The 12,431-nt window shown below is 39.7% G+C and overlaps 1 protein-coding gene across 4 annotated transcripts in view; it reads left to right on the forward strand.

Moving 5' to 3' along the window:
- Nucleotides 1–12,431, forward strand: part of RABGAP1L (RAB GTPase activating protein 1 like) — a 619,828-nt gene that overhangs the window by 477,805 nt on the left and 129,592 nt on the right. Inside the window, exon 1 of one of the 4 annotated variants that reach the window (XM_065882786.1) lies at nt 3,960–4,640. The exons of 2 other annotated variants lie outside the window; for them this stretch is intronic. In XM_065882786.1, the coding sequence (XP_065738858.1) occupies nt 4,473–4,640 (168 nt within the window). In that variant the 5' untranslated portion in view covers nt 3,960–4,472. Of the gene's footprint in view, nt 1–3,959; nt 4,641–12,431 lie in introns of those variants that run through there. One more of the 4 variants, XM_065882802.1, reaches the window with a different exon arrangement.

Consider the following 12,431-nt stretch of genomic DNA (forward strand, 5'->3'; position numbering starts at 1 on the left):
TATTTATGTCCTGCACATGTCCACAATCAGTGAGTGGAGTGGCTCAGGTAGAGCACTCAAGCTCAGGGCTCTAATTAGCACTGCACCACCATCTACCTGCTTCTAGCACTCCAGAGTGAGGCTGCTGTTCTTTAGACCATGGCTTTGGGACCACTGCCTTGCCCTCTTTACCTTTCTCTCACTCTGCCTCATTGGATCATTCATCCAAATTTCCCATATTATCTTCAATTTGCTGTTGAACTTCCTTCATAGAGATTTTTTTAAAATCTCCTTTATGATAGTATAAAGAAATATGAGAAATCATGTATTATTAACTGGTTAATTCAGAAGAGTTTCTTTTCTATCATTAGTTTCATTTTTGGACTACTTTATAACTCAAAAATTTATCTTTGAGTTATAAGTACGCTCTATTTATTGCTGAATCTGATCAGCAATAAATAAATTACTTGGGGAGTTGGGGAGGCATAAGGGGAAATGCTCACTGAGATTACTCACTCTCGTAGGGCTTCAAAAATCGCTAGAATACATTCTTTCTTTTTGCCAAGTGATATTCTAGAAGAGTTATTTTACCTGATACTGATCAACAGCCTGTTCTCAAGGGACAACCTGAAAACACGACCAGGGTTGGAAAATTATGGAAATTTTGAAGGCAAGGATGATGCTTTCTTTCTTTTCTTTTATTTTTTGGAAGGGGGTGCTTTTATTCTCCATAGAGTGATACATGCTAAGGTGGGTTGGGCTTGGGCTGATGTCCCCATTTGTATAGAACTGAATTAATAAGTCTCTGAGAAGAAGTCTGGTTTACCTTGATGTGGAAAGGGGGGTGGGAGCATGGGGATGAACATTACAACCTGGGATATGATCCGCCCTGGAATGCAGGGAGATGAGGCAGCTCTCAGTGCGGTCATTGGCAGGCAGGGGACACCTGCCAGGCTCGGAGGGCCTTCTGTACCACATCTTCCCACTGGGCATTTGATATCACCTCCTTCGCCCTTTTCACCAACTCTGCATGTTCTGGGTCCATGACTGTAGAGTTGTGGCTGCTCAGTGCTGTAGCTCCCTCCTCATCTTCATCCTCATTCTCTGCTGGCCTGTCCCGGGAATGAAGCCCTAGGGCCTTAGTTCCAACCCTGGACGTCAGCAGCTCCATCTTCTGCACCCCGCACTGGTGCCAGCTCTGCCCCTTCTGGTTCGGGGTCTTGGTTCAGGGGCTGGTAGGAGCAGCTAGCTGGACCTGCCCCCATTTCTTCCTGTTCTTCCTCAGGCTCTCCACTCCTCTAATCCCCAGTGCCTTCTATAGGCCCCTGGTGTGACAGTTCCTCAGCCTCATTGGGGTAGGTGTGCCCTGGACCCTGCTGCCGAAAACGACTTCTTCCATCCCAGCAGGGCCCACTCAGAGCCTGCAGCTGAGCCTGTACCTTTTACCTCCTCGAGGATAATACGTATTTGAGGGGAAGGATAATGGAGAGATTGGGAAAACTGAAACACATGACCACTGGTTTGTAGTGCCTTTTACACAGCATTTTGTTAAATGAACCTAAATCTTTTAAGTGTAACTTTGTTTTGCTCATTAAACTATCATATTTTAATTATTACATTTAATATTTAGTGCATATAGTTTTAACTTCTTTTGTGAGCATCAGAGCCAAACCAGTTCCATAGTCTTTTGATTAATTTTTTAATTTAATTCCTTTTGGGAAATAAATTTTTTGTTTCTGGTTTATATAAGTAAAAAAAAAAAAAAAAGCTTCTGCTAGTGGTCTTTGAGACCAAGTCAGATGGATGGAAACATCTACCCTATCTTTTAAAAAAAATAAATCATAAAAAATCCTATAAGCCAAGGAGTCACTGAATTTTTTCTTCGTTTGCAAGTCAAAATGTCCCTTGCTCTTCAATGTAAAGCTTCTATGGCAGTGCTTTTCACACTTACACAGCAGTAGCACAGTCTTTTCAAACAAAATCTCATGCAGAACTTCACTGTGTAAATAAGATAAAAATGGAGCTGTTGTTGCTGATGGGGGGAGGGCAGGGGGCTCGAGTAATGAGAGACCCAGAACCTCTTCCCTCTTCCCCACTTCTGGCTAAACCAACTCCCACACTGGGTAGCCCATAAGACATTTCCTCCAAAATCTCAAGGATCTGAACTTTATATATATATTTATATATATATATATATATATATATATATATATATATACACACAACACACGCACACACATATATATATACATATCATATTCTAATGGCTTTTATCATTGTACATTAAAATCTTTACTTTGTATAGGTTTTTTTTAATTGGATTTTTTTTTTTTTTTTTTTTTGCGGTACGCGGGCCTCTCACTGTTGTGGCCTCTCCCGTTGGGGAGCACAGGCTCTGGATGCGCAGGCTCAGCGGCCATGGCTCACGGGCCCAGCCACTCCGCGGCATATGGGATCCTCCCGGACCGGGGCGCGAACCCATGTCCCCTGCACCAGCAGGCGGACTCCCAACCACTGCGCCACCAGGGAAGCCCATGTATAGGTTTTTAATAAATCATTTTTGGAAGAAATAGAAGGTCTGACAGCAAAATATAAATATCTTATTCAAGATATTTTGTTAATTAATACTTTAAATGTTTAACCCAAAAAAGTTTTGTTCACCTGAGGTTTTGGAAAAATAAACCAAACAGTATTCTCTTAAGGAAGGCAGTATTTCCCTTTATCCCCAATTCTGTAATTAATGTATTTCTTAACCAAGATCACAGAGGTATGCTGATAAATGTTTCTATTTTCTTACTTGCAGAGATCTGTAACTTATCAAAATAGGAAACTAAGACTCAGAAGGAACTTCCTCCAGCTGTCTTAGCCCCACTAGTCTTTGCACCATGCTACAGCTTGCATGAAGAAACTGGTCTGGTATCCATATGAGACCAACTACAGAACAGTAGCTCCAAGATTCTCAATATATAGTAGTTAATTGTTAGGATAAAGTTAAGAAACTACCCTTAAAGGGGATCTTGTCCTTCTGCCTTGATTTGGCTAAAACTGATGGTTCACATCAAGGAAATTAATATAAAACTTTAATAGTAAGATTGTAAAATTTTAAACTGTGAGTAACTCTAAGTTATACTATTACAAGGGAAGGATTAGACCAGAATGCATCAAAACAATGTTTTGAACTATTAAGTGAGTGTTTATCAGTCTTTAGGTTAGGAAAGTTATTTTTGCTTTGAGAATCTCAACTTTATTAGTTCCTTAAAGGTATACTCTTATTATTATGTTGTAGGTTTTTATGCTTTATCATATTGTGTATTTATAAGAGTCTTCATTTTTGCTATGTTGTACACCTGAAACTTACATAATACTATACATCAACTATACCACAATAAAAAATAAAAATACATTAAAAATAATCTTCCTTTTAATTGCAGCTAGCCTTCCCAGAATGCTGAAATACTTCTGCATATCCTAGCATTGCAAAAAGTCATTATTGCATAAACACTTCAACTCGAGGGCATGTAGTTTCTTGGATGTTCAGTCCTTGCTCTTCTGTCCATACTCTATCATTTTCCCCTAAGCCTCTGCTCTGTTAGAGATTTCAGTAATCTAACAAGGATTGGAGCATCCCACTTTAAATATGCAGTAAAAAAATCAGACTTGTATCTGTTACCATTATTAGAAAGCAAGAGTGAATAAAGGTCAGCCTTTTAGCTGGCAGGCTGTCTGATTTTTCTGTGAGCATCACATGTTAGGAGAAGCTAGCTCATCTGTCTGTGGGTTTAAGATTCAACAGCATAAGCTGTCAGCCTAACACTGATTGAAGGTGGACTGGGAGGGGAAGCGCATCTGTCCAACGGCTCGCCATTGGCTTCCTATTACAGCATTCTCCCCCGAGACAAACTCTGCATGCTCATTCACCTACCTCCTTCTCTTCCCTCCCCTTCCTTCCCTACCCCTTCATTACTGATTCACAGCGAGAGGCAGCAGCAGCAGAGGCAGCAACAGCAGAGCTGCTTGTCACGAATCAAGGATTGCAATGAGCTCATCCTTTTCTCCTTGCAGCTTCACAACTGCCCTGGCTTCCTGGCTCCTGCTCTTTGCTCACGCACACACACACACTCACTCTCTCACATACACACAGCACACACACACACACTCACATGCTAGACCCTTCTAAGCAGCTTGTCCATTTTTACACATGTATGTGAACTCTCCTGCATCACTCTTGGCCATTTTCTTGCATTCGCTTGCTTTTGCTGTTTTTTTATTTAGATCAGCATTTGATTTCATTTCCAGTCTACTTTGGGGCTCTTGCACAGTAGATAATTTAGCCAAAATGTTTTTCTTGTGGAGACGTTAGCTGGCAGTTCCCACCACAGACTGGCTTGTGCGTGCTCCTGGGGAGACCTAAGCCTGGCTCCCCTCCCGCCGCAGTTCTCAAAATTGTGGATAAGAGATCCAGCTTTCTCATTCTGGATAACTACTTACTGCTCATGGAAGAAGGGGTGCCCTGCCCAGCCCCAGCTGCTAAGCTCACAGCTCCTGTCAAAAAGTCCCAGGACATGCACGACGAGAGGAACAAGCTGGTGAATGAGTATGCGTGTCGAGTGCTGGAACTTCTGGGGATGGGGCATCGTCTGTTTGTGCCTCGGCTTCTGGCGGTGAGACTGTTTTTCATTGAACTTCATTTGTAAAGAATCTGCCACCCTCTGTGAGAATTCCCTGTATCCCTGGAAGAGGCTTGCGGTCTCCTGTCTCCTTCCCCTTCTCCCCACTCTACCGAGAAGGAAGTGCTGAGTGGCCACAGGCATGGGGCTCTGTCCGAGCCTGGTCCGTGCCACTCCTTAATTGGCTAGAGGAGATATGGCTCTCCTCTCCAAGCCCACGTTAGTGGCATTATCTCTGTGGCAGCCAAAAAAAAAAAGGTCTTATGGCTGGCCAGGCTCAGCAATAAAGCAGAATACCCAAGTGCTTGATGGATGCATTCTGTTATTTCTGTCTCCAAGGGGTTAAATTTTACACCAGACGTTGCGACTTATCTGGACTATGCCTGGTTTGCTTTCTAACCTCTCCATTTGATGGTCAATTTGGTTGTGTTAATAGGGAATTTTGCCCCTTAAAAATCATTGGTTAGGAAATTACAGTTTTCTCTCCTGGAATGTTCGAACTGTGTATCTATGAAACAGCTTAAAGCTGTTGGGTCTGTGCTGAGTCTGGGAAGTCTGCCTTGCTTGTTTTTTGATTTCCTGAACAAGAGAAAAATCACCCTTCTGCACTTCCTACCAAGGGTTAAAATTAAATACCCACAATCACTGGTGCAGTGTTTCTTTTTAGTGGTTTGAGAACTATACCTAGCAACTGTTCTATAATGTGATTGGTCTGTGGTAGTCCTATACCATTATTTGGTAATTGGGCAAGAATAATTTTGCTTTGTTTATATTATACAATGGAGTTTAATACCATTCTAGACTGTTCCCTCATTTGGTTCTCTCATATTTGAGTCTTTTTCAGAAGTACAATATTGACTGAATTTAACTCTTTTCTCTCACATATCTCCCTCTAGTATAGTTCATCTCTGTTTATGCTTATGTTTACAATTATTAATTAAGTCTCATGTATCTATTTGCATGTAAATATAATCTCTCCTGTATCATCATAACAGACATGTTAGGTAGCCGTGCACCTAAGGGATTTCTCACCCAGAAGAAAGTCTGTTTATCATTGCAAGGTGAAGTTAGATGCAGTGACCAGCATACAATTATAAAGAAGGGGGTGGTATATTTTGAGAAATATGGTTCCTTTGTCATTTAAGAAAGAAGAGCTCAATATATATGTTTTAATGCCTAGGTGAGGTCATCAGTGCTCACTTGAATTTTGTTCCCCTGAATCATAACATTTTTTTCTTAATAAAGGAGAAAACTGAAGATTCATGATTCTATTAGAAAGGAGTTTTTTGTTTTTGTTTTTTAACAGTGAAATAAAAAGCATTTTTTTTCAGGAGCTTTGACACTAAGAAGTGCTAAAATATATTTCAACCAATTCTCTGCCTCTCTTTGAGGAATCAGTTTTTGGTCTAATATTCTTAAAGACTGCTTAACTTTGTGTCTCACGGGCTTCTACTGATAACTTTACAGTGATCTGGTGCTGCCTATCTTTGGCATTTACATTTTCAGTGTTTTGAAGGAAAACATAAAATTGATAACTAAGAATATCACTCATACTAAAATCTGCATCAAAATCCGGATGACTCTAGTGTAAAACGATTGTCAACAACAAAACCCATAAGCTTCACAAGCTTCAGATTTGTGGGAGGTCATAGATATCTATATGTTGCAACTGTACAAAGTCGGCTTGGTTGCTCAGTTAGGTACCTGAGGTGGTGGTACAGCCCTCAGGTTGTTTTGGGCTCTAACACTGCAGGTAATAGTGCCATTTGCACTATATGTGACAAGTGTGTGCTGCGTTGTGTATAGGGCCATTTGGAAATCTCTGACTTTGTTATACAGTGTTGTACTCAAAAGATTGTCGATAGAACTAGGGTACTCTATATTCTGAGAAATCACATGCCCTTTAATTAGCCATGTGGCTATGAATTGGGATCAGCTATCCAATGAGTTATTGCTCAAAGTTTAGCATGTTTACCAGAGGGAAGTACAGTTGTTCAGCCTTGTGTTATTGGACTGGCTAATGATGTGGGATCAGCGGATAATCTGCACAGGGTAATCCTAAGAGGAATCCTACCACATGCAATGTTGCAGTCTTTCCATTACCAGTCAAGAGGGCAAGCACTGAAGTTTAGGTTTTGGTTTTTTTTTTTTTTGCGGTGCATGGGCCTCTCACTGTTGTGGCCTCTCCCATTGCGGAGCACAGGCTCCGGACGCGCAGGCTCAGCGGCCATGGCTCACGGGCCCAGCCGCTCTGCGGCACGTGAGATCTTCCTGGACTGGGGCACGAACCCACGTCCCCTGCATCGGCAGGCGGACTCTCAACCACTGCGCCACCAGGGAAGCCCGAAGTTTAGGTTTTTAATCATGTTTTAAATATGAATGTGTGTGTGGGTTAAACACATACAAATCCCTTATTTTACTTTTAAGATGCCAGTAGTTTTCTTCATATAAGACAAGTTAATTTTTTTAATGAAACTGATCAAATAAATGAAGATTTACCAAGACAGTGTTGTAGACTTGGACTTTGAGCCTTATTTATTGTTCCCTGATTCACAGAGAGACCATCAAGCTATGAGAACACCAAGCACATTTGGAATTTTTGCTTATTGTTCTTCAAAGGTACACCTAGTAAAGAATAATTTTCCTTTAATAAATCAAGTACAAGTACTCCATTTTAGATTTTACCACAAGGCATAAATTCTGTGTGCAGACTCACCAAACACACGTTTCTTTGGTGAAATTAAAATACCAAAGCAAGGGATATACGTATCCTAGATACCAGCTAAGTAATGTCCTCTTCTAAAAGCCTGTGCTTCCAAATGATTCTCAGACCTCCAGAAACATTTCTCAATGGAATGGAAATCCTGTTAGACACTATAACTAAAGGAAGAAAAGCCATTTGTGGTGAATATAGCGAAGGTGAGAAAGAGAAACATGCCTAGATTTTTTTTCAAATAATCCCCTAAAATAATCAAACCTAGATTTTGCTGCTCATCAGAGGCCCTTAAAGAAAGATTTGTCATCCAAGAAAATGAGAGGTTTCCAATAGAAGCATCTGGAGCTAACACTCAAATGTTAGAACTGTTCATTTCCACCCACCCTCCTTTCTTTAAAAAAAAAAAAAAAAAATCACTTTAAAATGTGATACTCTTGCACTGAATTTTTCAGTGGGAAAAACACACTCCAAATGGTATTAGCAGGGGCACATAGCCAGAGTTCATATTCCTCTGTAAGTGTGTGAAATTTGGAGAAAGAGGAAAAACTTTTACTCAGGTTCAAAATCTTCCCTATCCTCCTAGATTTTTTCTTTTTGCTTTTATATGACATGGGAAGTTATCAGATCATTATATGTTGATATCAGTGTTGGCTGTAGTTTCAATCTGATACTCTGGGCACTGTGCACGGTGAATCCAAAGGACTCTCAGGCTGAAGAGGATTGACATATATCTATAGCCAAATGTTCCAGCTGTCCCTCCAGTAACCATTTAAAGTTTAATTTTGATCATATTTCTTTATGCTGTCAAACTGCATCCTAGTTTTGTTTTTTTAATTTGTGGACTTCCTTAAAACATTAATTTTAAGGAGGGAATAAAAGAGCAGAGGAGAAAGTTTCTCTCCCATTTTTACCTCTGTTGTTGACTGCTGCAAGGATTACTCACTGAAGAGAGATGATAACTCTTAAAAGAAGTTAAAGACTCAAGTATAAAAGTTGCCTCCCAAATATAAAAGTCAATTTTGATGCCCCCCAATATATAAAAGAATTGCCCCCCCAATTCTGATGCCCCCCAAATATAAAAGTCAATTTTTATATCAAAATAAATCCTACATCTCCTTTCTAATTTGCATCTTATAAATTTTTGACTTATTAATAGTGAGTATGCTTGAAGTAGATCCTTTATAAATTCATGGAACAGATATATGTTGGTGTCTATTGTGTGCCTGGCAATGTGCTTAATTCATTTTACTGGGGTGAGTGGGAAGGATTCTTACATTAACATCCTACTTACCTTTCCCTCTGGATATTTATTTCTACCTACTTGAAAGGAAATAGAAGTAGGACTTGTTTAAATGTTTTTTTAATTATCCAGGTAATCTTTTTATATAGCTCTATTCATAGAAATGAGGAAGAAGTAATGTTACCTTTGAAGGTATAATTGGTAAACATGTTTCCTATCATCACTTAAAAGGATTTGACAGAAAGTTTGGAGAGCAAAAGATAAGTATTAGTAGAGCCACTGATTTTCAAAAGTTATCATTTATTAGTTCTTACTTAAAAGCTGGTAGAGTTCTTTCCTTTATTCTACAAGGGAAGAAAACATGCCTTTGCTTATTCAGATTCCCTAGTTCTTGTCTATATTATCTTCTGGCTGACATTACTTAGCAAATACTGTTAGCAAAGTAATTGCATTTTCATTATTTTACTATTCCTTTACTATTGTTCTGAAGGTAATATAGAAAAACTCTAAGAATTTCCCAGTTGAAGAACAGCCTTTCCAATTTAAATCAATTCTTTCTGCCTGATGGGGTTCTGTTTAGTGAGTACAGATGGATAATGTTATCCAGAAGCCAGCCCAACCTCTTTCGGGTACTTGGTTTGGTTTTTGAAATGTTAGTCTGCCTTTTAGGGGTGTATTTTTAAAGCTTGGGTCTTATCACAAGATCATGTGTTAAACTTCTCTTCTTTGTTGGAGAAGAGGGTTAGCATTCATGCAATTATAAACTCAATTATAACCATTAATTAAGTTAATATCTCCGTAGTCAGCTCATTAATAATTAGTATGTGTGATTGAAGCCATGTTTTAGTTTCATAGAAAGCACCACTACCTATATTTTGGACTAATATTATTACATCAATGCTTGACATTTATGAGGTGTATATATTTAACAAAATAATATGTACAAAGTGACTCAAATTTTGTTAACTATATATCTGTAAGGTTAGGAAAAAAGGACTATAAGCAATGTAACAAAATGTTATACTAAAATTTCAGTATCTGAGCATATTTGAGCAACAGAGACAACTTTCCAAAATGTTGTCCCTTACATTTGTTTTGGGGTTCACAAAATATACTCATATGCCTTAACTTTGTTCATTCTCAAATACTCGAGGTTGAATATAGTCCCACTTTTAAAGTAGGAGAACGGTGGAGACTTATGCAGTACCATGAGTTAGCCAGAGTTGGAATTAAAATGACTATTCCATCCTTTGCAACCTTGCTTGAGGACCTCTAATTGACAAGTACTTCTAGAGGCTAAAATTAGATGATTAAATAAGATGCATTTTCTACACTTGCTTCATGGTTATCAGAGCTCCTCTCTTCAGGGGCTTGAGTTGGGCCAGTCACAGGGCACTCTGAATTCTGGTTTCCAGAGACTTAACCTGAGTTGAGCTTCAGCCCCACCTGGGTAGGGAACTCCTTGCTGTACCTCCCCTGAGACTACAGCCTCTTCCAAAGAGCATCTCTGTGTGCCTGGCCATCCCTGCCTGACCAGAGGGCAAATGTCACAGGATATTTGACTTCTCATCTTTAATCCTAATCTTTCTGCTTTTGTATGAACTCAGAGGCTGGACTTGAAATTAGGCCTTGGGCCGTATTAGAAAATTAGGTAACCATGCTGCTGCCTGTGGGCAGTAGACTGCTCCCCACCATTTTTGGGCATCTGTTTGCAGGTAACTAGAGGTTAGTTGCACTGACAATAGAAGAGGTGCCCTTAGAAGGTTTTTGACTAATGAAGAAAGCTACTAATCCTGTTTCGCTACAAACTCTGTAAGCAGCCTGTGTTGAACTTTCCCAACAATTGCCAAAGAGATAATCATCAGAACCAGTATTACAGGTGAAAAAGGATGTAGTATGTCTGGCATAACTGGTAGGTGGATGCTTTCTCAGTAATTCAGCAGTTGATATTTTAGTTGAAGAGGCCCTCTTTGGGGCTGAAGTTGTTTCCAGTAACTGCCTTTTCCAACCAAGTTAAGGTGAGATGATAGCCCTTTATCATGCTAAATATTCTCTCCACTGCTTATTGCCACCATCTCTCAGTATCTGTGAGGGAGGAAATAAATCTGAGATGTACTGAAGCTTGTTTTTTTCCCTGGCACTATTAGCCTGGCTCTGTCTTCTGATTACTAGTTTGTGAATCTAAACTTGGGCCAGCCTAGTTCCCCGTGAAAATGCCTGCTGTGTGAATTAATATATTATTCTATTTTACATGTTTCTGTTTAAAGGGGAGGAGAGAAGGGAAGAAAAAATTATATATGTATAGTGAAAGAGGGGCAGAAGTAGAATTCATTCACTTATTCAGTAAATTTTAGTTAAGTACCTCCTGTACTCTAGGCAGTGGATACAGCAAAGAACAAGACAGACAAATCCCCTTTCCTTAGGACGAAAACAGAAGTGAAACTGGAAAATGACTGGATGGAAAATGACTTGATAGGCTGGGGGGAAGAATTTAAGTGCTCAGAAAAGGCCTAACTCAGATCTTATATTTGTGCTAAAATCTAGATCACAAAAAGTTGTTATCATTATGAAGATCTGGGGGAAGAATATTCCAGGCAGAGAGAACAGGCAGTAGCCTTCAGTTAGGAATGAACTTGGTGTGTACAAGAAAACAGAAAGAAGGCCAGTGTGCTTGGAGCTTGAGAGCAAGGAGGGAGATGTGATTCAACATGAGGTTGGAGGGGAAGGCAAGGGCCCCAGATCCTGAAGGGTCTTGTGGGCAATGGTAAAGATTTTGGGTTTTATTCTGAGCACAGTAAGAACCACTGGAGAGCTTTACACAGAAGAGCAACATGATCTGAAAAAGTATCATCTAGCTGCTGTAAGGAGAGTAGATTGTGGGGAGCAAGAGCAGAAAGAGGGGGGCCAGTTGGGGAGTTAGTGCAGTGGCTCACCTGAGAGATGACAATGGCTTAGACCAGGCTGGTGGTGATGACATCAACTCATTATGAGCAGGATTCCTCTGACTTCCTTATACTCTTTCAATGCAGTCTTTAAGGTTAATCAGTTTTAAATTTGAATGTAAATAAACTAATATTTTGTTTTTTTTTTTTTTTTAAAGTAATATTTTGAACTAGCATGTAGATCTGTGATTTCTAGCCACCATGTTTTTTTTTTTTGTCTGTTTGTTTTTGTTTGATTTCTGCAGTTTTTGACAATTAAGTGCTGACTCTTAAAACACCTTATTTCTTTTTGTCTTGGCCTACTTCTGTGTACCCAGTCTTTCTCAATCTCTTAATTTGCGTCTCAGTGTTTGCCAGCGATTACTTATAGTTGTTTATTAAAATATTTATTGCCTTTCTTATTACAAAATCTTCACTACAGGAAAAACAGCAAAATATATAAAGAAGAAAAAAAATCATAATCCCACTATCCAGAGAAACATTTTCTTTTATTTCCTTTCAGTCTTTTTTCTGGGTATACATATATTTATAAGTGGTGGTTATTTCTTAAGTAAATCTGGTAAGCAGTAGTTTTCATAAGAAGTTCAGTAGTTAAGTGGTTTGCTTCATTTACTGTTTTATGATAGTCTTTAAGATATGGGTACAGGACTTCCCTGGTGGCACAGTGGTTGAGAGTCCGCCTGCCGATGCAGGGGACACGGGTTCGTGCCCCGGTCCGGGACAATCCCACATGCCGTGGGGCGGCTGGGCCTCTCAGCCATGGCCACTGAGCCTGCGTGTCCGGAGCCTGTGCTCCGCAATGGGAGAGGCCACAACAGTGAGAGGCCCGCATACCGCAAAAAGAAAAAAAAAAGATATGGGTACAATTTCTTATTTTCTTCACTTGA

The sequence above is a fragment of the Phocoena phocoena genome, chromosome 1 (assembly GCF_963924675.1).
Source record: "Phocoena phocoena chromosome 1, mPhoPho1.1, whole genome shotgun sequence".
NCBI lineage: Eukaryota > Metazoa > Chordata > Mammalia > Artiodactyla > Phocoenidae > Phocoena > Phocoena phocoena.